General features: G+C 35.3%; 2 protein-coding genes and 1 pseudogene across 2 annotated transcripts; all 3 read right to left on the reverse strand.

Annotated features, from left to right (window-relative positions):
• Positions 1 to 122: 122 nt before the first annotated feature.
• LOC120178099 (ethylene-responsive transcription factor ERF109-like) lies at positions 123 to 932 on the reverse strand. The gene has a single exon (XM_039184046.1). It carries the CDS (start codon positions 892 to 894, stop codon positions 145 to 147), a length of 750 nt encoding a protein of 249 aa, XP_039039977.1. The 5' UTR covers positions 895 to 932; the 3' UTR covers positions 123 to 144.
• Positions 933 to 16,538: 15,606 nt separating this feature from the next.
• Positions 16,539 to 17,174, reverse strand: LOC120178207. The gene is made up of 2 exons (XM_039184139.1): positions 16,729 to 17,174; positions 16,539 to 16,633 (listed from the first exon to the last, which is right to left on the reverse strand). Exons 1-2 carry the CDS (start codon positions 17,090 to 17,092, stop codon positions 16,539 to 16,541), a joined length of 459 nt encoding a protein of 152 aa, XP_039040070.1. The 5' UTR covers positions 17,093 to 17,174.
• An 885-nt stretch (positions 17,175 to 18,059) lies between these two features.
• LOC120178208 lies at positions 18,060 to 20,726 on the reverse strand (annotated as a pseudogene).
• Between the last annotated feature and the right edge of the window lie 5,493 nt (positions 20,727 to 26,219).

The raw sequence follows: 26,219 nt of genomic DNA on the forward strand, positions 1-26,219 counted from the left end.
TCCACTCCGAAAAAGACAGCAGGATCTGTCAAAAAAAAGAGACAGTAGATTTAAGTTGCTAGAAGGCAGAAGCATTAATGAAAGTAAGGCGAAAGAAATTGAAGTTGCAGGCTTCTCTTACATGACAGTAGATTCAAACCTGGTTCAAGAACTATTAGGGTTTCTGGTAGTGGTAGCAGAATCCGAGGAATTGTTGTTGTCATCGACATCGACATCGAAATCCGTCATCTTTATCCATTGTTGAATCTCGTCTTCGCCTATTCTATCCCAAAACTCAGTCCCCAATCCCATTTCCGTGCTCGCATTTGTCAGATCGGAAAAAGCTACACTTGTTGCAGCTGCGGTTGTTGCGGCGGCGACTGGTGTGGTCAGATCGGGGAATGGGAAGTTAAGTTTAGCTCTGGGTCCGCGGAAATCGATGGCGGCTTTATCGTAAGCACGGGCAGCTTCCTCCGCCGTGTTGAAGGTTCCGAGCCAGACCCGGACGGCGCGACGCGGGTCTCGGATCTCCGCCGCCCATTTTCCCCACGGCCTTTGTCGAACTCCCCTGTATTTTTTCTTCACTCGTTTAGTTATAGTCGTAGAGGACCCGGCTGCTCCGCCCTTTTTGTCTTCCTGCTGAATTGGCGGGAAAAGGTTGCAGCCCAAACAGTCGTCGAATTTGCACACGTGGCACTTATCCATAACTTCACTCGCTTCTACCACCATATTCGCACCTGCAACGTCAGTCGAAGAAGAAGCTCCGACGGCATGGGTAAGAAAATCGAAAGAAAAATCAACGGTGGCGGTGGAGGAAGGGACTGAACCGGTGACGACGTTCGTGAGGGCGGAAACCATGACGGATAATTCTTGTTCGCGAGAAAGACGACGGGGAGGCGAAGGCGGCGGCGTCATCGTAGGCGGGGCTAGGAAGGAGACTCGTCTTCGCCTTTGCTTTAGCATAAAACTTGTGCTGCTTTTGGAATTTCTCGACTTTGCAGTTTTCAGCTTCGGACAAGAAAACGAAGATGTAAGGAGGTATTTAACGGAGACTTTTTTTGTACGGATGCCAACATGGCATGCCAGCTGGGACGCTGGGAACACACGGGATAATCTAAATAAAACCTTCTACTGCTAAAAAAAAATAAGATATTCTAGTAAGCGCACGTGGCGGATAAATTATCTTACAGCTACAGATAAAACGTTGCTACGTGGCTGATGATGCTATAGTGACACTGACCCTGAAAATATACAATTTGTTCCCATTTTTTTTTATCTGGACGGTTATACTACAATATCAAAATTAACTTTATAAATATATAGATTAATGTTATAAATATTTTTTCACAAAACATTAATAATATGTTGTTAGGGTAAATTACACCGTTCCTCACTATACTATACTCTCTCTTATATTTTTCTCACCCTCGTTCGGTCCCAAAATGGGATGGGTCACTTTGCCTCGATGTTGTGAGTTCAAATCCGACCTCCATTTTGCCAGAAGTTGCTCCGAAGTTCTCGAATTTGAGATTGAAAGTGAGAAAATCGAAACGTTTTAATCTAAATTCACGGGGTTTTGGACATTTTTCAGTGAAACAACCACTAAATTCGGAATCAGGGTGTTGAGATGAGCTGACCAATCCCATTTGGGACCGAACAGCCACCATCTACGACGATCGACGGTGCCCGGAATGAAAATGACGTGGTGGTTGGCAGAGAAAATGGAGAAGAGAAGGAAAAAGGGTAAATTACACCATGGATCATTAAAATTTAATCTATCTCATATTTTACTCACCAAAACGACGTCGTTTTAGAGTATATTTGAGTTTTTCAAAACAGCGTCGTTTTAATCCATGTGCCACGTCATAACACCATTAAAAACTTAACTACAGAATTAGCAAAATGATTTAATCTGTAAAGTTCAATGAACAAAATAGAAAAATTGAAAGTTAGATGAGGAAATTTGGAGAGAGATTATAGTACAATGAGGAACAATGTGATTTACCCTATGTTGTTATACTGTAATTTATGTTATTATTTACTGTTGATCTTATAATATTAATTATAATTATAATTTTAATATCAACTTAACCTAAAAAGCTATTTATTCTCAACTATTTTCTCAAATGTTTTTACTTATAGTAAAAATTAAAATCTTTCACTTGCAAGATGAAATTACAGCTTTTACCTTTAATTATTTAAATTTTGCAAAGTGGTCCGCTAGCATTCATACTGACAGCGGGGACACAGCTAGAAGTTTTGGGGAATCTTTAGAGACAAAAATAAACCAACCGTCAAAACCGGAAAACGACCGGACATGCTTACAACAGAGGGGTGGGGTCCACTGCCTGCCTTTTCACAATTTTTCAAGACTACTTTCAACAACCATTCAACAAATTCAAAATTATCCGCTCGTATATATTTTGTTTTTTAATTTTAAGATAAACTATAGAGAAAATCGTCTCAATGACCAAAAAAAAGTTATAATATACGATTTTAATCAACTTTTTTTGGATTTGCCAAAATGACCAACAAAATCGCAACGCGAAATAAAAATCGCAACGCGATCCCCAGAATCGCAAATCAGTTTCCAAAATCGCAACGCGATTCTTGAAAATCGCAATGCGATAGTACAAATTCGCATTGCGATTTTCCAAAATCGCAACGCGAATATTAAAATCGCAACGCGAACACATAAATCGCAACGCGTATCCGTAAATCGCAACGTGTATCCGTAAATCGCAACGCGTATGGGTAAATCGCAATGTGTATCCGTATATCGCAACGCGTATCCGTAAATCGTAACGATAATCCGTAAATCGCAACGAGAATCTGTAAATCGCAACGATAATCCGTAAATCGCAACGAGAATCTGTAAATCACAACACTGAAATTTTGGGTATATAACACTGAAATCATAAACTAAATCCCTAAATCGCAACTCATTCCATCTCCATCTATCACTCTCTCCGGCGACATCCTTCCTATATCCAACGACATCCTTCCCAATCCGGCAACAGGTTTTAGTTTCGCAGCTCGTCTGTTTAGTAAATTAATTTACAACCATGAAATCATCTAATGTTGATCATGTTTGGATAGATTTGTGTTTTGGAGGGTCATGGGATAATGTTCATGGTGTTTTACAATATATGCCTTTACCCATGAATCTTCAACTAAAATTGTCTTTACAAAAGTTAACTTATGAAACTCTAATGCTACGTGTTTCAAATAAATTGAATTTAGAGCCCCTAAGTGGATTTAGGCTATCTTATCAGAGAAATGGTAAAGTTTATTTGTTAACCGACAATGAAGATGTTGAACGATTCATTGCTTACATTAGTGTTTCACAATGATGTTACATTGTATGTTGTTGAACCTAGAAGTAGTATTGTTGGGTCAGTAGCGGGTAGTAATCAACTAAGTTTTTCTCAAAACCCACAACCTTTCTCTAATCCAAATCCCAATCAACTTTCAGCACCAAATTCCGGTTTTCGTATTGACCAGTTAGACGATGATGAGCCAACAGAAAAAATTGTGAGTACTAGTCAGTATTCGAAATTTGGTCTTGGTCAATATCCGGACTTTGATATTGGTCAATACACGGATTTTGATGATGTTTCAGAAGAAGAAACAGACCATGCGTGTAATGATATTGATATTGGTCAATACCCGAATTTTGATGATGAAACAACCGTTGCCGAAGAATGTATTGTTGATGATAATGAGGAGGAAGTTACGACTGTGAATGAACATGTTGAACATCCATTCTGTAATTCATAATCCTGAAGAAGAAAAAGAAGAAGAAAAAGTCCCCGAAGAAAAGAAAATGCCACGGCGTATAACTGGAATATGCCAGAATTACTTCAGATACCGGAAGAAGAGTTGATAAAGAAAGCAGTTGATTGTTACACAAAAGTTATTCGTATCAAGAAAGATGATTGTTTTGATACAAAGGAAGACTTGAAGATAGCTTTATATACGAAATGTGTGGAAGATGGCTATCAACTAAAAGTTAACAAATCAAGCAAAGATCGTTTCGAAACAAGGTGTATGATTGACAAAAACTGTATGTGGCGTATGATTGCAAAGAGAATAAAAGATTGCAAAATGTTTCAAGTTAGGACTTTTATTGATAAACATACATGTTCAAGAACCCAAGTTTTTCCTCACCATAGACAGGCAAACAAAAAAGGTGTTGGGTGGTTTTCTGGCTGAGTTAATGTTTTTGAATGGCAGGGTATATCGGGGACATGAAATTATGACTGACATGAATGCTCGGTTCAAGATTAGTATATCATATTCTCAAGCTTGGAGAGCCAAATGTTATGCCTTGGAATTGTTGAGGGGGTCGCCAGAAGCATCGTTTGCCCAACTGCCGGCTTATTGTCACAATTTAAAGCTGAAAAATCCTGGGTCGGTAACTCATATCAAAACAGATAGAGATGGACGCTTTGAGTTGCTGTTTATCGCCATTGGTGCTACGGTTAGTAAATCAATAATTTTGTTGACTCATTTTGTTAGTTACATGCATTTCACATTTAATGATTATATTTCTTGTGTATATTATTTTGTAGATTCGTTCGTTTATTACTTGCATGCGCCCAGTTATTATAGTTGACGGAGCACATTTGAAAGGTCGATACCTTGGAGTAAACTTATTAGCAGTAGCCATGGATGCTAACAATGGGATATTGCCAATAGCTTACGGGGTTGGCAAATCTGAAACCTCTGATTCATGGACATGGTTTATGGGGCATCTTAGGGATTGCATAGGTCCTATTAGCAATCTGACAATCATATCCGATAGGGCAAACTCAATTGACAACACTGTTAGAAGGTGTTTCCCAGATGCTTTTCATGGACTTTGTGGTGTTCATTTGTATAGAAATCTAAAATCAAGGTCTGCTGGTATAAAAAAGCACAAATGGACATACTGGAAGGCTGTAAAAGCTTATCGGAAGTGGATTTCAATAAGCATATAAATTGTTTAAGACGTGTTTTGCCTCAGTGTGCTCAAACACTAGAAGATGTCGGGTTTGAAAGATGGTCAAGAGTACATCAACTTGGAGCAAGATATGGTTTCATGACGTCTAATAGTGCAGAATCAATCAACGCTCTAAGTCGTCATTCCCGGAAATTACCCATTACTATGTTAATGGAGTTTTTTCGAGCCTCTATTCAACAGTGGTACTACAAGAAAAGAAACCATACAGGTATTATTTCTTTGAATTCGTAACTTATCATATTTATATATTTTACTAAGTATTGTTTATTTAAATTTACAGGAACATTGGAACATCGTGTTACACCATGGACTGAAAAAAAGATAACGAAACGTGTTGTGAAGTCAACGTCATGGAGAGTTGAACCATGTTCAAACACTTTGTTTCAAGTACTGGATAATAACTTAAATGGGCTAGTCGATCTAAATGCAAAGACGTGTAGTTGTATGAAATGGCAAACATCTGGTTATCCGTGTGGCCATGTTATAAAAGTTGCTCTTCATTTAAACCAAGATGATTCAAGCGCATACGCTATGGATTGCTACACTACAGAAGTTTATCGACAGACTTATGCCGAGATTGTCTACCCTATTCCACATCCTTCTGAGTGGGACATACCAGATGACTTACAAACAGTTTTGCCACCAGCCATGGACAGAAGGCTACCTGGCCGACCAAAAAGTCACGATCGTATACCGTCTAAGGGTGAAGAGAAGAAGAGATCGACATGTAGTCGGTGCAAGGAAAGTGGTCATACAAGGTTGACATGTGGATCACCAGTGCCATCAAAATCATCTTTTCCTCTACCAAAATATGGATCCTCATCAAAATCTAAAGCTCATATGGTGTCAAGCAAAAGGCAATCATCTTTAAAATCCCAATCACAATTGGCTTCACCTTTTGGGACTGTTAACTTAGGTGATTTTAAATGCAAACGTTGTATTATGTGGATTTTATGTGTGAACTTTTAACATTTTCAGATGAATTAATGACTCAGGCCAACCATTTTGACTTAACCAACTCTTGTTATTCAGTTGTTATCACTATTAGGCATGCATTTGACTATCGCAACACGGAAATTACAATCGCAACGAGAGAATCGCAATGCGAAATGAAAATCCCAACATGAAAATCGCAATGCGGAAATGAAAATCGCAACGAGAGAATCGCAATGCGAAATGAAAATCGCAATGCGAAATGAAAATCGCAACGAGAGAATCGCAATGCGAAATGAAAATCGCAATGCGAAATGAAAATCGCAACGAGAGAATCGCAATACGAAATTATAAACGCATTGCGATTCTCTCGTTGCGATTTTCATTTCCGCATTGCGATTTTCATTTCGCATTGCGATTCTCTCGTTGCGATTTTCATTTCGCATTGCGATAGTCATTTTTGCCTTCAACATAATGCAGATTGAAATCAACAAAATCAACCATTACATTTCAATCAATTAAACAAGCACAAATAAGAATTATGTTCGCATCAATTACACAAATCAACTTTTACAAATCATCTTTTACAAATCAATTAAACAATCAAAAAATAAGCAATAATTCTTATTTCCGATCATCTACTATTGAATCAACTTTTACAAATCAATTAAACAATCAAAAAACAATCAATTAAACTATTGAATCAACTTTTGCAGCCATACATCATTTTCACGCAGTTCACTTCTGAGATTAACCTGCAGAAACCCAACATTTGCTCAAACAACTTTCTACACATCTAAAACCTACAAACAGCAAATTATTGAATTCTAGGTACTTAACCAAACATTTTCAAACCAAAAGTATATAAACTTACCAATTGTTTATGGACATTTTTATAACGCGATGCAGGTAGGCAGCGTCTCGTATATATCGATTTAGCCATATAATGCCGAAACCACAAGCCTACTGCAGCTCTATCTCTATCGGTGGGAGGTAGATACTTGATGCTTCCCGTCGTCAAACGCTCCAACGCCAAGCATACGAGAGGACCACAATCTCCTCTGGCTCCGCTCGTTTGTTGTGGCGCGGTCTCGTCTCTAATAACTGTAATATTGAGCTTCTTTGGCTTCTTGTTTCCAGAACGAGTCCAATAATTGATCGCATCCAAGAATTTAGCCAAATGAGAGCTCCATCCCTTAATAACATCTCTTAAATCAGCCAATGATATGTAATTTATCATGTTGTCATACACTATTATCTTAAGGGATGGGAGCTGAAGCTCGACGAGAATCCAATGTTTACGTTCCAAAACAGGGATAAACACCTGCAATCATAAGTAATAATTCATTCATTTGCGCACTTATTCATAAAACCTTTAAACTCAATCTAAAATAAATACTAACCTTATCGACCCCCCCATGCAGGATAAAGTTTAGCTTGTCCATTGCCCAAATCAATGATTCATCTCGTGCATTCTTCAAGTGAACGGCGTGAAAGACGTCGGCATAATTGTATATCGTATATTTTTATTTTTCTTAAGTTTTCTTATTATTAGAAGACGTGTCACCCACGCATCGATATGCTGTTTTACAAAAAAGACATATATTAGTGACTTACATAAATTTAAAAAAAAATTAATCAAATTGAAATATAAGAAAAATATAAGACTTACCCCCCCATCGAAATAGCCATTGTCTTCGACCCCTAATAATACGCCCCACCAAGACCGATCAAGCAACAAATAGATATCATCGGTGAGCTTGCATATGTCAGTGAAACACCCCTGGCTCCGCTCATGTAGATAAAAATCAACAGCGGTCTTAGCCCAAAGGGTGTTATCCAGAATTGTGTCCGGTAGTTGTTCCCTCTCCTCTTCAGATACCGGTATGGTACTGGCCGGTAACTCATACGAGAGCCAACTTGAATCCATCATGTCCGGCACGTCAGGGTTTCTCAAGAAGCCTACATATGACGCCATGTGAATCGGGCTCTTGAATGGTGGGAGGGACCTCTTCAATGATGACAGTTGCCTCTTGAACGGTGGGAGGGGACTCTCGAGGAATGATAGGGGGGCCTCTTCAACGATAGGAGTGGACTCTTGAGGGATAACAGGCGAGTCGGGCTTCTTCTTGCGGTGTCTTCGCACTATTGGGGTGTACGGAGACTTAATAGCACGTGCACGCTGTCTGATGCGTGAACTCCGTCGTGCAAGCATAACCCGACGTAAAGCATCCACTCTATCGGGCCGCTAAATAATTAATACAAAAATCAGTAAATAAACATACATGATATTTAAACAGTGAAAACAAAGACAAATATGTTTCAAACTTGCATTGTATTCACCCAAGTCATTATTCTATCATAGTTCACAAATGCATCAGATAACAAAGAAAATATGTTTCATACTAATACCCTGAAGTTAGTATTTGTCTTTGTTTTGTCTATTGGTTGAAGTAATGCAATCCATTCAAGTTTCAATTTGCAGAAGAAGAAATAGTTTACTTTCGCAACACGAAACTTAAAATCGCAACGCGAAACCAAAATCGCAACGACAGAATCGCAATGCGAAATGAAAATCGCAACGAAAGAATCGCAACGCGAAATGAAAATCGCAATGCGATTTTGGTTTCGCGTTGCGATCTTGTCGTTGCGATTTTGGTTTCGCGTTGCGATTCTGTCGTTGCGATTTTCATTTCGCGTTGCGATTTTGGTTTCGCGTTGCGATTTTAAGTTTCGTGTTGCGAAAGTAAACTATTCTTCTTCTGCAAATTGAAACTTGAATGGATTGCATTACTTCAACCAAAAGACAAAACAAAGACAAATACTATTTCACAGTGTTAAAGAATACACAGTTTAGCAGAATTGGCAGCAACCGAACAAATTTACTTTCAACCAAAAGACAAAACAAAGACAAATACTATTTCACAGTGTTAAAGAATACACAGTTTAGCAGAATTGGCAGCAACCGAACAAATTTACTTTCAACCAAAAGACAAAACAAAGACAAATACTATTTCACAGTGTTAAAGAATACACAGTTTAGCAGAATTGGCAGCAACCGAATAATTTACTAAGCAATCTAAGTGAAATGGCTAATCTAAGTGAAATTACGAGTAAATTTATCATTAAGTTAAATATGGAAAATCTTAAACTTACCTCGTTGCGTAGAGTATGAACCTCATTCTGCAACGATACTATCATCTCACGTAGAGCGGAAACCTCACCACGTAAAGTTGACACCTCCACACGCCATGCACCATCGTTATCGCGTAGAGTACCGATCTCCTCACGCAAGGCATTGACCTCATCACGTAACTCCCTTGACTCATCCCGTGGAGGTGGAGGTGGAGAACAGGAGATAGGAGTCGTGGCATCTTTGCCGGTCGCCTATCATGAGGTGATGGTGGAGAAGAGGCTCGATGATGTGACGGGATAGGTGATGGCTCTCGTTCTAGAGGTGTATAGTCGGGTCGATCGGGTGATGGCTCTAGGTGAGGTGATGGCTCTCGAATTGGAGGAAGTGGATGCTGCTCATCATCCGTGCCATCAAAAAAACTCTGACTAGCTTGCCACCAATCAGTGGCAAGCTCTTCCTCCGTGGGTGTCAGTCTTTGTAATGAAATGTTGGCCTCCTAAAATATAAAAACTCAAACAAAGTTAAACGTCTACTATTAATAACTTGTTTATATATTATATGAAAGTATTTGTGTTAACTTACATTATTTATTGTCGCATATGGTATTAAGTCTTCCCAATCCAACAGAGTTTTCCTCTTCCAGGAAATAGCCCTGGGAATATCATTTGACGTTTTTTATTGCATATGTACGCATGCTGGGGAAAGCCTCGAATATCCAAATCTACAAACAATATAATAACAAAATTAGTAATTGTTAAATAATAATTATAATTTTAGAAACATTATATAGAAATTCTTACCTTAAAGGCCCAACAAAGCCTGACAAAGTGTATTTGGACCCTCGCCCCGCAAACTTTTGCGGTCATCAAAGGCAGACGACAACTTAGTCCAGGTAGCTTTCCATATATACGAACCCCACGGAAACAGATTCCATGCATTCAGGTCCTCTACCAATATTATTAGCTCCCGATGAATAGGTTGTCTGGCCTCTCTGCCTAAAAAGCCGGCATACACAAGTAGTAGAAGGCATACTCGGACAACATCGACGTCATCCATCCGAGTGAAACCAGCTTTCTTATTAAACAATTTCTTCAGGTCGTCGACATGTAGGTTCGGCTTCTCCATTGACTCATCCGGAAAAACCCGGGATAACCATGATGGGCGGGCGATATGACGAGTGTACCGGCCTACATCATCGTGTCTGAATCGTAGACCAGTGATTAAGCAGAACTCCTTCCGCCCAAAACAAGTATACGCTGGTGGAAAATGAAACCATATCTCTTCCTCACCACGTTGTATACTGTCGGTAGATTTGATGTCATGGTCTGAAGCCACAAATGGGTCAAATTAGCATCTCCACCCGGATGCTGTACTCTCAGCCATGGCCCGAAGCAGGTTTCCTCAAACAATTGTCTTTGAGCAGGTGAAAGCTTTGAAGCAATTGTAGTGGCCAGACTTTTTTCTCAAGGTCAATTGAGCCGAAAAAAATTTCTACAAAAACAATAACATACCAAGTTAGATATACCAAAAACTACACTGTGAAGATATACCAAAAACAATAAACATAAAAAGTAGTAGTTTATTCTTGAAACTAAAATTTGCAACACTGTTTGTCTTTTGGTTGAAATGAAAATCGCAACGAGAGAATGACTGTCGCAACGCGAAATGACAATCGCAACGAGAGAATCGCAACGCGAAATGAAAATCGCAACGAGAGAATCGCAACGCGAAATGAAAATCGCAATGCGATTTTGGTTTCGCGTTGCGATTCTCTCGTTGCGATTTTCATTTCGCGTTGCGATTCTCTCGTTGCGATTGTCATTTCGCGTTGCGACAGTCATTCTCTTGTTGCGATTTTCATTTATCTCGTTGCGACTCTTCTGCAAATTGAAACTTGAATGGATTGCATTACTTCAACCAAAAGACAGAACAAAGACAAGACAAATACTAACTTGAAAATCGCAACGAGAGAATAGCAACGCGAAATGAAAATCGCAACGACAGAATCGTAACGCGAAATGAAATCTAAGTGAAATGGTTAATCTATTATTGAAATGACCAGTAAACTTATCATCAGTTTCAATATGAAAAACCTACAATAATGCAAACGTTTCAAAATAAAAATAATTAAAAAAACTAACCCTCGGAGGTTGATTTTCCATTTCTGAATATTGTGAGGGATTTCTGACCGTGAATGGTTGTGAGGGATTTCGCCGGAGATGGGGACGGAAATCTTCGGAGATGGGACGGATTTCTTCGCCGTAGAGAGTGAGAGATGGAGATGGGATTGAGTTGTGATTTTAGGTTTTAGGTTATGAGTTGCGATTACGGGATTTTGTCTTAATATTCGTTTTTGTAATTTGAAAATAAAATACGCGTAGCGATTATAATGGCGCTTTAAATATCGCGTTGCGATATACGGATACGCGTTGCGATTTTATGTATTATCGTTGCGATTTACGGATACGCGTTGCGATATACGGATACGCATTGCGATTTACCCATACGCGTTGCGATTTACGGATACACGTTGCGATTTACGGATACGCGTTGCGATTTATGTGTTCGCGTTGCGATTTTCATATTCGCGTTGCGATTTTGGAAAATCGCAATGCGAATTTGTACTATCGCATTGCGATTTTCAAGAATCGCGTTGCGATTTTGGAAACTGATTTGCGATTCTGGGGATCGCGTTGCGATTTTTATTTTGCGTTGCGATTTTGTTGGTCATTTTGGCAAATCCAAAAAAAATTGGTTAAAATCGTATATTATAAGGCATTTTTGGTCACTGAGGCGATTTTCTCTAAACTATATAGTTATTCACTTAATTTTATTTATTTTTTTAAATTTTTTACTCTATTTTATATTACTTATCTTATTTTTAATTATTTTAATTTGCTCAATGAATTTTACAAATTGAATCATTTTACTCACTCTATCGTTATCTCTATAACGTTGTGATGATGTGGTATATTGACGATTGCCATATTTGCTATCAGTGAAGGAAGAGAACTTGTAGTCGATAAAAGAAGAGAACTCACGGGCGACAACACCAGAGATGCAATCGTTGGGGATTGAACCGTTGGACTCGAAGAAGCTGAGGGAGTTGCGGATGGGGATAGAATTGGTGGAGGCGTGACAGGCGGCGATGATGAGGTAGGAGAAGTCGCAGACTTTGGCAATGGAGACTTCGACTGTGGAGGGGATGAAATGGTTGGAGATTTCGACGGAGAATTGATCGGAGCATGCGGAGGAGAAGCTAAGTTTGGGAAGAAAACATATTAAAAAAGGGTAAATTGAAAATTTATCACTAAACTACTTTAGATTTATAAAAAGATCCCTTATAAGTATTTTATCTAATTTTTAGGGGTTAAAATAAAATTAAACCATTTTATTAACGAGCCATGTCATCAATCCGTTAAATGAAAACAGCCAAAGATTATATTTTTTTGAAATCAATGAGGAAAAATTGATAAAACATAAACGAATGTGATCAATCGTGTAGTTAACCCTTAATTTTATTATGTATACATTTCATTCAGATATATTTTGGCTTTTTTAATTATAATTATTCGAACTTGTTTTGTGAACTTTTCCAAATAAATAAAGTAATAGTACTATTAGTGATTAAGGCTTTGACTATTTCATAGCTCAAACTTTGTGCATTTGTGCTCCTTACAAATTGGAAAGGCGTTATTATATTAAAAAATCCTATTAATTATTTTTTTTTGAGAAATACCCGGGTCAGATTAGTTAAAAAATAACCTTCAAACAGGCTATGTAGGATTATGTCGTGTTCTATAAAATGCGTTTAATATATTTTGTTTTTTATAGGACGTGAGACTCATCAAATTTTTCAGATAAAATCATTTAATTTTGGATAAAGACAATATTAAATGCATGAAACTCGATTTTCATAAAAAAACGAGGTCCGACCTCACGTTTTGCAGAACGTGAAATATCATACATGAATAATTTAGGAATTATTTTTCTAACTAATCTGACAAGGAGATTATTTCTAAAAAAAATAATTAATCATGGTTTTTAATATAATAACGCGAATCGAAAACATCCAAAATAAATTAAAATAAAAAATATAAAAAAAGGAAAACATTGGTCTACGCGTATGGGTTAAACGGAAGCTAAAAACTGGGTACAGCTGTCTCAGAAGTCAGAACAAGTCTATTGTATGTGGGCGGTGTAAAACGGTGGACGGTGAAGAAACGCAAAACGCAGCGTTTTATTACTGAACATGCGAATTAAAATACTAATTCAATCTCAGATGAAATTTGATGGTCTATACGACACGAGTTAAAATTAAACCCTCAAGCTGTCAAAAAAAAAAATTTAACCTTCAAATGTATCTTCAAAAATTACAATCAAATTGTACTATTAATAAACCAAATAATAATTTATTAACATTTATATTATTTTATTATTTCTGGTCGGAAAATAGGAGTTTTGGTATTTTGCTAACTGGTCCATTTTAACATTTAAATTCGACAGACACAGCAAGAAATCTGGACATGATCAACTCCAAGAGTCGAGCTTCAAAAGACCCTAAAGCGACAAGACTAATTACGCAAGAAGGTCCCCCCACATCATCTTTATTTTCACTTTGATCCCTTCGACAAATTCAAGTTCAACTGCCAACTAAAAAAAGGTAAAATAAGTTGCAGAAAGTTATCACTGATTAAAGCTTTGACTATTACGTAGGTCAGATAGTGGAGGAACCTATTTTTCTCCTTAGAGGTGTTTGTTGGATTCTCATGGAAATCCCACATTTCCATGTTTGGTTGGTCGGGAATCTCATTTTCGGTAATATTTTATTACCAATAGTATATTTTTTGGGTATATTACCGGGAATGTCATTACCTCACTTCCCTTAGGTATTGTAACATTACCGGTGTTTTTGGACTAAAATACCTTTAAATTTTTATTTTTTTTCAAAAATATCATTCTTCTGTCATTGAATAATAAAAATTCTATGAAGGTTAAATTACAAATTTATCCTTAAATTATTTTAGATTTTAAAAATATATATATAATTAAAATTTTATATGAAGTTCAGAGATTAATTTTTTTTACCCTTTTATTAAACCTTTTTTATATTTTTAAGTTTGTAAAAAAATTATATAAATATTATGAATTTAATTTTTTAAAGAAAATATATAAATATTTTACAATTTATAATATTATACAAATATATAATAAGGACAATTTGGTCAAATATACATTCTAATAATCTTTTATTCTTTTAACCAAACACGGTAATCTTACATTCCTGCTAAACCAACCAAACACAAAATACAACATTCCCAGTAATCCTATTCCCTGGTAATATTTTATTCCCACTGGTAATCTTACATTCCGTGAACCAAACGCAACCTTAAAAGTTTGGAACTTTCTAAACATAAATAAATTGAGGTTATATACTAATTGTCACTTCTATTTTAGCTTTCTTGCTCTCGATTTATCATAAAATGATCACTCAGATGTTAACTCGTGTTACATTAGTGACACGTCACATTAATAAAAATAATAATTTATAATTTGATCCTTAACTTATTTTAAATTAAAGGTTAAAATTTGATGTATTGAAATTATTTAATTAGATTAATTGATTGATAATTAATTATATATTAAATTAAATTAATTTTCTGGGTAATTCAATTGGGTTTATATTTAAATCTCTGGGTTGGGTTAATATTTTTACTTTTAGTTGGGTTGGGTTTGATTTTATATGGGCATTGGGTATTTGGATATTGGATTAGGAATAAATACAGAGTTTAGGGTCTATCTATTAATTAAAACAATGAGGGTAAACTATATCATTGGCCTTCTAATTATAATATTTTTTTATTTTAACTACCATTTTTTAATTTTTATCAATCAAATCACCCAATTATTTAAATGCATTCAATAAGTCACTTGCCATTAGATATGAAGTTTTGACGCTAATAAAATCGGTATAATTACACATTTGATCTTTAATATTTCTACATTCTTTCAATTTAGTCATAATTTTAATTTAATTCAATAAATTTAATCTCGAGTCAATGGTGACATATGTCATTACCAGATTGGAAGATATTTTATTAATTTTAATTATTTAATTTATTTTATTCGGTTGCAAGAGCATCTCATGAAGCATCGCTTTCGCTCCCTCACTGATACCGTGAACATTGTTTTCGTTTTCTGTTCGGTCGGTGTTAGCCCTCGGCCTCTCCGAATCGAGTTTTGATTCATAGACAGACATTTGATGCCTACAGACCGGGCAGGAACTATGAAGCTCGAACCATGGCAATATACACTAGCGGTGAAACTTGTGTTTACATGCCATTTCCTTCGCTTCCATACCAGCCTCGAGATCATCCAAACACACGGAACTGTCCGACTCATTTGCCGCAACAATAAGTCCAGACCAGGACTCATGAAGTAATCGCCTAAAGACCTTGTATGGTTGGAGTTGGAGTTTAGACCAGTCAGATTGGAATCGTAAGAACCTTTGACGATGATAGTTTGATTGAAAGGATTGATTAAAATCCCTCGCACCCGTCCCCTCTCTTGATCCCTGATCGCATTCGTATCGCACTATCGTTCTCGGAATTCTCCACTTCAGATGCAATTCAATCTCTAATTCCTTGAAGCAATTATAAAAATAGAAATAATGAATATCAAACATATAATTATACCAATTTTATTAACAACCACGTCAGCATTTTAATAGAGAAAGATATAGATGTTTTTCGGTTAAACGGACACCATATTCTTGTTTAAAAACATCATGTGAGTTTGATGAAATTTTTTTAGTCTCATCGGTCAGTATCAATGACGACGACCAATAGTGGCCAACGCGGCAAATGATGGTTAACTTTAAAAAAGATGGAGAGAAGATGAGATGGAGAGAGAAGAAGAAAAATGAAGAAGACAAAATATGAATTTATAGGTTCAAAAGCTAATATCGTTTTGATGTAAAATTAATTTTTTGAAGAATATTATTTTTATATTGTATGTCATGTCATAGCGTCGTTAACTATTTAAAAACTGATCAAAAAGGAGCAATCCAAAAGTTTACTGATTAAATTGAAAGTTTAAAAGTTTATTGTGCAAAATAAGAGAAAAAATAAAATTCAGTGAGAAAATTTGTAATTTACCCTTTGTTTAAATCTTTTTTCTATTAAACAAAGGTGATATATTTTCTAAATATTATCGATCATTTCATAATGAACATCCAATCCAGTAATTTTTAGTAAGAACAACGATTTTTTTTATCACCGAGATAAGTTACTTCGTATCCTTTTATGTGCATGTGTATATATAAAAGAAATGACAAGGCAAAAATGATCGGAAACCAAAAAGCAACAATCAAAATTTATATTACAACAATGCAAAATTGAAGTTGAGAAATTAAAAGTGTAATCAAACAGAAATTAATTACGTCCAATTCCGTTATCGGTTTTTACAGGAAAAAAGTAAACGCAATTATAAGTTCGGACTCCCTGAAATTTGCTGTACCGAACAAGCCACCAACCGCGCCCATTGTCGCAACCTAGTCTTAACCGTCTCAGGATCGTCGCCTATTTTTTTAAAATCAAATAAAACAATTAAGAATCCGGTTTTGATATAATTAATTGAATTTAACAAGAAAAACCAGTTTAATCTTAAAACTTACATTGATCAATTATGTTGCTAGTGTTGCCAGATTCGCAGCAATAACCTGTCGGAGATGAGGACGAAGTCGGCGGCAATCTACAGCTATATTGACGATTAACGGCACAGTAAAACAGCAAAGCGGGTAGAGTATCCGATAGCTTCGGATCCAGTTCAGGCGAGTCCGTTTCGAAACCGAAACCTAACTCGATACAGCCTTTGAGCTCCTCCAAATCGTCGTTCGAGAAGCTCTGAGATCGGCGGAGGCTGCTGCCGTGGCTTTCCTTCCTCCTCAGCCACGCTTCGTCTCGCTCCACGTCAGGAGACCACGAACGTTGCTTGTACAAAGGCCGTGATTGTTGCGGAGGCCGGTAACGTCTCGGCATCGAGTTCAGAGCCGTCGTCGGACGGTGTTTTCACGGCGGCTAAGGTTTTTCGGTGTCGTGGGAGCAAAGGGGGAGGAGATTTTGGGACGTTTCTTTTAGAGAGTTACCTGGCGTCTCAAAGTGTACGCATATCTATATAGGGTAATATCCACATATTGTTTATTGTTGATATAAACATTTTGGGTTTATACACCAGTTAGCCTTTGAATTATATCTATTTTCTCAATTTAATCCCTATTTTACCTTCTTTTAGAAGAAAAAAAATCTAAGACGAATGTGAAATGTGGCGCATTCGTTTTGGGCGCCATTAATTTTTTAATAAATTGGAATGAAATGATAGCCAAGTACAAAAGTGAGTAATAATTTTACGTACCAAAGTATAAAATGATATAAGCTAAGGACTAAATCACATATATGGTCTAAAAGTTCTGGGAGTTAGAGGGGAGGGGAGGGATCTTTTTATATTATTTTACTTCTTTGGGGCGTTATGTTTGTAAAATCATCAAATTTGTTGGGGTTGGTAAGCCAATGTGGATCCACTCTAGATTATAAAAGGCCAATTAGTCATTTATGGCCACATGGGTAAAGCTGTCAATTAATGATTAATTTATAATTATTTATAAATTTGAGGTTTTTTGTTATAATAATTAAATTATTTAAAAAATTCATTTCATTTATGTATTTAAGCGTATTTAAATGGCCCTTAGATAAGACTTCAAAACAAAAGGCCCTTAGATATTAAATTTTAAACAACATATATCAATCTATTTTTAATTATTTTCACATATTTAAATATAGATTTAAATAAAAAAATATGCAGAGAATTTAAAATCAACGTGAATATTAATTTTCAATAACCCATTATTTGAATTATTCATACGGATAACAATAATGATGAAAGAACGAAGCTGGAAATTAGGAAGATTTGGGACTAATAAAATCAACTCAACTATTTATGATCCCCCTTTTGTTCTGTTTCGATGTTGGCTTGAACCATAGTCCAGATAAGAACATGGACACCCTGATATTCCTTCCAATCTGGCACAATCCCCCTGGCCGAATCACTCCGACCGGACTCTACTTGAAATTCTAGCACAAACACGACACGAATACAACGAATGTTTCGCAAACTATACACGAACACGACATGTAATATGAACGGCATCGCCCAGAAAGAAAGCACAAAGCAGTGCTTGGACTTCAGAAATGGAAAAGAAACTTTTGACTAAGCCAGATCAGTTAGCAGATTCGAAAGTGCAACTCGTTCCGGATTCACGGTTAACCGATAATCAACCCGAGCTCCGGCTCGACTGCTCACACATATAAAGTGTAATCCCTCATTCATTGTTGATTCACGTCACCAGTAGTCACCACGAGAGCAAACCTCGTCTATGAAATGATGAAAATGGTTCGAGTCCCGGTCGTTGATCTCTCGATCAGTTATTTTAGATGTGTATTTGGTTGCATTGTGGCAATCATCACACACTCTCAGGTTCTTGAATATTAGGATTGGAGTTTTAGGAGGGGTGTTAGAATTCCGAAAGCAATCGCCAATCTCTCGCTATGGCTCTTAAGGATATGCTCCTCCTCATCGTCTTCGAAATCCTGCAAAACAAAACTGTAGACCGGAACATAGCCTAGACTTTTCATTTTAGCATTCAAACTCCTCAACTCCTTGTATATCTCCTCACATTTTGGAAGGCTTTGATTTCCGGTGTAAAAGACATCAACCTTGTTATTCACCTCGATCGAGCTCCATCCAGGAGTCTTCCTCAATCCCATATCTCTGGCTTGTGTTTTTACTTTATCCACTACTTCCCATTTCTGGATATTTGCATAGATGTTGAACAACAGAACATAGTACCCGGCATTCTGAGAATCCACTTGAAACAAGCGTTCGGAAGCAATGGCACCCAAATCTACGTTTCCGTGAATTCGACAGGCACCAAGAAGGGCACCCCAAACTGATGCATCGGGCTTTATTAGCATGTTTTTTTTTATAAAATTATATGCCATTTCTAGATGCCCAGCTCGACCAAACATATCTACCATGCAACCATAATGCTTCAAAATAGGCTCAATTCCGCACTCTTCCTTCATCATGTTAAAGAACCACTGACCTTCGACCAAACCTGAATGGCTACAAGCTGAGAGCAGAGATACAAAAGTTATGTGGTCCGGCTTCACTCCCTTTTCTCGCATCTCTCTAAATAGTCTAAGAGCTTTCTCAGCAAGCCCATGAATTCCGAGACAAGATATTATGGCATTCCAGGGGACGGAATTCGTTTTGGGTACTTCGTAGAACAAGGACATAGCGTCATCTAGTTCTCCACATTTCCCATACATGCGCCTAAGCTAGAATAAGCAGGTAAGATGCTGACCCATGTTGCTTGATTTGGTGCCACCTCCTTGTACGCTTGCATCAGGTTGAATGCTTCGATAGCCTCACTTGCCAAACCATTCTGAGCATAACCGGTGATTAAAGTGTTCCAAGATACCACGTCCTTAACAGGTCGGGCATCGAAAACTGCACGTGCAGAGTTGATGTCACCCAATTTACCGTACATGTCAACCACTGAATTTCCAGAGATGACAGCTTTCTGAATCCAACCTCGCCTTTTGACAAATCCATGGACGGACTTAGCACTCCGAGAATCACCTAATTGAGCAACGATAGACTCACCAGAGTCAGATGATCAGGACTAATCCCAGTAAGCTGCATGTTGTAGAATATAGTTAGTGCGCTGTCTGGATCATCATTTTGCTCATAGGCAGCAATTATCGAGTTCCAAGAGACCACATCCCTTAGTACCATGTTATCAAGAACCTTCTGCACATTTGCCAACTTACCGAACTCGGCGTACATGTTAATCAAAGCATTAGACACAAACAAGTCGAACTCCAACCCACGTTTTACAGCATATACATGAATCAACATTCCATTTAAAATATCATCTGATTGTACACAAATTGGAAGAATGCTAACAATAGTAACTGGATCCATTATTACCCCTTCCAATCTCATCTCATTCAGAACATCTAATGCCTCGGCAGCATTGCCATTTTGACAGTATCCAGAAATCATTCCATTCCAACAACCCATATCTCGCAATGGCATATCATCAAATAATTTACGAGCATAGCTGAAAGCTCTGAACCTGGTATACATATGAACCAAGGAAGCGGTGACAAACACATCCCGTTCGAATCCAGGTTTTAGTACCAAGCAATGTATCCTCATTCCATCAAGTGGATTCTTACAAGCTTTTAGCACAGGAGCAGAAGTGTAGAAATCAGGTCGAAGTCCAGAGGTCAAGAAAAACCGATAGAAGCAATCTACAGCTTCCCAAAAATGACCGGTACGAACATAAGTTGAAACCATTGAATTCCATGTATAAACATCCTTGTTGGGGCTATGATCGAAAGTGCGACGCGAGAATGAGACATGTCCAAGGTAAGCATAAACATTAACAAGCTTGCCGGAGAAAAAGACACTCTGAGCTTTCCCCGAAACAACAACAAGGGCATGCAAGAGCTTAGCAACGTGCACTCGGATGCAGGATTTGAATAGGCGGTCGGATGTAAATCGTAATGCATCCGAGTTAATTGTTGTTTTATCCCATTCCTTTCTCATAATGTGAGATTGTGCAGTGTGAGATAGTCGACAATACGATAATCGACTATCGTAACGCGAATATGTAAATCACAATACGATAGTCGACTATCGCAACACGAACTTCGACTATCGCAACGCGAACTTCGACTATCGCAATACGAACTTCGACTATCGCATTGCGATTTACATATTCGCATTGTGATAGTCCAAGTTCGCATTGCGATAGTCTAAGTTCGCGTTGCGAATCTGGAAACTGATTTGCGATACCGGAGATCGCGTTGCGAATTATCGATCGCATTACGATTTAGTTGGTCATTTTGACAAATCCAAAAAAAATTGGTTAAAATCGTATATTATAAGGCATTTTTGATTAATGAGGTTATTTTCTCTTTTTTTAACTAGACCTTGAACTTTTTAGTCCACCTTTCCCGTATTCGGTCATTTTGATGAAGCGGCAGTGTGAGATTGTGCACAGAGAGAGAGAGAGAGTCCAAATTTAAAAAATACTAAATTCAAGAGTTAATTGTTGTTTTATCCCATTCCTTTCTCATAATGTTTTGGTATAATAGCATTTTAGGTCCTTATTCTCGTCTCGGGTCGTGGTCGTGGTCGGGTCGTGGTCGTGGTCGTGGTAATGGTAATACGTGTCTTCGACACGTCCGCGCGAATAATATCTTTTTAGAGAAAATTCTTAAGAAACAAAAGCAATATCACCAGTCGTTGCGATTTTAGACTATCGCAACGAATTTGGAATAAATCGCAACGCGAACTTCGACTATCGCAATGCGAATATGTAAATCGTAATGCGATAGTCGACTATCACAACGCGAATATGTAAATCGCAATACGATAGTCGACTATCGCAACACGAACTTCGACTATCGCAATGCGAACTTTGACTATCGCAACGCGAACTTCGATTATCGCAATGCGAACTTCGACTATCGCATTGCGATTTACATATTCGCATTGTGATAGTCCAAGTTCGCATTGCGATAGTCTAAGTTCGCGTTGCGAATTTGGAAACTGATTTGCGATACCGGAGATCGCGTTGCGAATTATCAATCGCATTGCGATTTAGTTGGTCATTTTAGCAAATCCAAAAAAAATTAATTAAAATCGTATATTATAAGGTATTTTTTGTGAATGAAATTATTTTCTCTTTTTTTAACTAACCCTGAACTTTTTAGTCCACCTTTCCCGTATTCCGTCATTTTGATGAAGCGGCAGTGTGAGATTGTGCAGAGAGAGAGAGAGAGAGTCCAAATTTAAAAAAATACTAAATTCAAGAGTTAATTGTTGCTTTATCCCATTCCTTTCTCATAATGTTTTGGTATAATAGCATTTTAGGTCCTTATTAATTTAAACTCAAATAAATTTAGATTTTTGTCTCCCGTAATATTTTAGATTAAATGTCTAATATATTTGTATTATTTTAAAATGAGATACTTCATTAATCTTAATATTTGATCATAGTTTCGTCTCTCTAAGTGATTTTCACGTAACGCTAAATATTTATTCTTTTATTTTAAATATATTTATAGATACACATTTATCATAATCGTAATACATATAAAATTATTATTTTTGACTAATTTATATATTTAATTTTCAAACCTTTGTTCTTTTAAAATTCAACAATTTTATCTCTTCCAAGATTTTATAAAATTATTTTTTAAAAATTTATATATTTAATTTTCAAGCCTTTATTCTTTTAAAATTCAACAAACTTTTACTAAAATATTTTATCGTACGATTTAAAAAAACTCTCTAAACCTTTGTCGCTTTCCCCCTCATCTCCTCCTTTTTTTTACAATTTGGGTCATCTTTTATAGATCAAATCAAATTTTTCTTCTTTGATTTTGTTTAACTTGTGACAACATCGTTTTGATGTTGGTTGTCTGATGTTTGCTGTATTTTTTCTTTTTTTAATTTTTTAATAAGAATAAGTATGTTTTTGTGACGCATTTGTCTTTGTGCACTTTTATCTACGTATTTTGATATTTTTTGGTCGTTTGACCGTTATTTTCGTTTATTTTTTTTCTCATGGTTAGAGTTGATATCACCACGACTAATAAAGAAGACACTTCTTTTTTATCATGTTGGTCTTTCCTGCTTTAAATCCTCGGATTAATTTGGATACACATTTTGCGTTTGTGGATAGTTTTCTCATGTCGTTTGACTCTGATTTGTGATTTGTCGGTGGTCTTACAATAACTCCATTTTCTTTTGTGGTTCGTTTGCCAATGCAGCAAGATTTATTCGAATCTTTATCTTGTTCGAGAATTTTGGTTAGTTTTTTAACCTTTTTCTTCTTTGATCATTGAGTGATCTAGGTGACTAATTTTTGTGTCAATTGTTATAGAAAAATGCCATAATTATAATTTATTTTACGTTTACAACTATACTTATAAATCTTCATTGTAATTATGAATATTTTTGATTTTATTAAAATTTAGCGACTTTGTATATATATATATATATATATATATATATATATATATATATATATATATACTAAACATTTTTTCTCTTTCAATATTTTCTTACTATAAGCGTACGTTTGGTTTACGAAATTTAATATTACATTTGGGAATAAGATTACCGGAATGTAACATTACTATGAGAATGTTGTATTACCCGGTTTGGTTTGATTAGCATGAATGTAAGATTACAGTATTTTGTTTGATGAATATAAGATTAATTGGATGCATATTTTACCAAATTATTTTTTTGATATATATTTTTTTAACAAGTAAAACTTTAATATTAGATTATAAATATTTGAATGAAAATTTATAAAAATATGTTAATTATTACACTATTTAAGTTTAAAGAAAAAATACATTTAACATTTATTTAATATAATTAATATATCAAACTTTTAATTTTAAATAATTTTCATAAGTATCATATTTATTTATATAAAATATAATATAATATGAAAAATAATATTGTGATATGGAGCGGATAAATATATTAATTTTTAATGTATAAGATACATTTTTTAATAACTTAAAATTAAATATTATTTTAAATAATAACATTTTTACAATAATAATATTTTCACATCATAAAATTATAAAATAATTAATATATTAAATATTAAAAATATAAAATAATTTCAATTGCTCAAATTTATTAATATTTTATTAAATCAAACCATTTGTATATTATTATTATTATGTTTATAATTTTGAGTAAAACTCGAAGAATAAGAATTGATAAATATTTATATGAAAAAATTATTATTTCAGAAGTATTAATTGTTATGTTTGACTTGAAATTAAGTTTGGCAAGATTGGAAACTTCATCTTGGTCGGTGGCAAACTTATTGAAAAATTAATCTTGGTTGGTGGCCAACTCATTGGAAAATTATTTGGTAGGTGGCCAACTTATTTTTCATGTTTGGTCCTTAAAATATTAGGTTATTTATAAGTTTAGTCCTTAGAACTCAACTATAAATAGGTCTAAGTATTTCATTAAAATCATCCCAAAACAAGTTCTCTCTTCCATTTGTTTTCTTCATTCTCTCATTTTGGGAATTCTAAAGAATTTCATTTGTTGTAATATTTTGTTGATAGTGAAGTTATCATCCGGTGTGGTGCCCGAGGAGTAGACGATATTTTCGTTGAACCTCGTAAATTTGGTGTGTTCTCTCCTTTATTTTTTTATTCGATTTTTCCATTGTGTTTCAATATTCAATAGTTTAACGGGTTTATCCGCTGTGTAACCTTTGGTGGTTTTGATATTAACATTTTAGGTCAATTTTAAAACTACGTTCATGTGAGAAATAATCCGATTTCCCACATTAATGTCTAAGATTGTGAAAATTATTCATTATCTAAAAATTTAAAGATATTGATTTTCTTATTATTTTAATATAAACTAACTATTATTAGTAATGAGTTATTATTTAATAATAATATTTTTGGTAAACTAAACATAAAAATATAATTATAAAAAATTATTCATCTTGATAGATATTTTTCGAAAACAATAAACTTTGATAACAAATGATGGGACACCGGGGTTTTGTTGTCGGGGTGGGGGGTGTTTGTTTGATAACAAATTACTCAATGACGTGAACTAAGACTACAAACGTGCGGGCCCACCATGATAGGGTGTGGGTGTGCGGTGGGCGCCACGTCGTTCGACTGAAACACCACATTTAATCGTGGGTCAAATATTTGCCTCTACTCCACAGACATCATACACCAATATGAGGATTGGCATCATGGTCATGCGATGATATGATGCGACCGTATAGCACTCTCAAGTGAAATATTTTAATTTAAATATCAGTATTAATAAGAATAAAAAAAATAATAATTAAAAGATTATTGTTATTTTTTTAAGATATCGAGTTTGAATATTAAATATATATATATATAAGAGTATGAATAAGAGCGCTAAAAAATATACGATCCGGATGACTTAACCTGGCGACCCGATCAAAAAATCTAGGTACTTTTTATAAAAAAAATAACTTTCGGGTCGATACCTAGCCTGACATTTTCTGGGATTGACCCGAGTCACAAAATTAATTTTTTTTCGGGTACCCGATTACTTGAATACTCATTTACAATTATTTTGTATATATAATAATATTACATGTTTAATTATTAATAAATTTATATATTAAATTAAACTAATAAAATAAAAAACCTGTAACTGGAAAAAAACTACTTTTAAATTATATATTTAGATGTTGGAGTAAGTAATTTGAATATTTAAACTTATGTATTTTTAAAAAAAATTAATAATTTGAAAATTATAAAAAAAACCGAGTACGCGATTACCCGCAACATCTAAGTCAGGACACGAGTGGGCCACTCAAGTACTTGAGGACTCGGCTACCCAGATTTGAACACCCCTAATTACGAGAGTTTATTGTCAAATGATTTAGACTTTCTGAACATATACTACCTTGTATAAACTCTAGATTTAATAAAAAAAAATCAACGTTATATGAATTCATCAATTGATCTCAATGGGTAAAGGATTGTTGTTATCAATTACAATCATATGTGTAAGTAGATATATTCATTGTTAATATATTAAAAAAATTAAACATATATTATTTTATAATCATCTTATAATACTAAAACCGACCACTGTCTTTAAAAAAAACCCGATCAATGTCATATAAAAAAATTCAATTATATAATCGGATAGAAAAGAGTTTTGAGTGCCAAAATATATATTTACCTTTTTAGTAACGGTGATTAATTTATTCTTATATGTCTCTGTTAAAAATATTTTTTATTTAAATATTTTATGTTAAAAATTTATTAATTACATACTCTATAATAAATAGCGGTGGAACTACGGCTTGGTGAGAGTAGACGTTTATCTACCATGAAATATGAATTTTATTCGATTAGTTATTTATTTCATTGGTAGTGTCGACCTTAAAATTTTTGTACCCATGTTAAAATCAAAATTTTCTTCGATTAATTACTTATTTTACGGACTATATCTACCTGAAATTTTATTTATACTCATTCT

The sequence above is a fragment of the Hibiscus syriacus genome, unplaced genomic scaffold, assembly GCF_006381635.1.
Source record: "Hibiscus syriacus cultivar Baekdansim isolate YM2019G1 unplaced genomic scaffold, ASM638163v2 tig00112344_pilon, whole genome shotgun sequence".
In the NCBI taxonomy this organism is placed as follows: domain Eukaryota; kingdom Viridiplantae; phylum Streptophyta; class Magnoliopsida; order Malvales; family Malvaceae; genus Hibiscus; species Hibiscus syriacus.

Coding starts and splice junctions, on each gene's coding strand:
- LOC120178099 (XM_039184046.1), bottom strand. CDS start 894: ATGACGCCGCCGCCTTCGCCTCCCCGTCGTCTTTCTCGCGAACAAGAA.
- LOC120178207 (XM_039184139.1), bottom strand. CDS start 17,092: ATGCCGAGACGTTACCGGCCTCCGCAACAATCACGGCCTTTGTACAAG. Junction 16,634..16,728: donor TAGCAACATAATTGATCAAT/GTAAGTTTTAAG, acceptor TTAAAAAAATAG/GCGACGATCCTGAGACGGTT.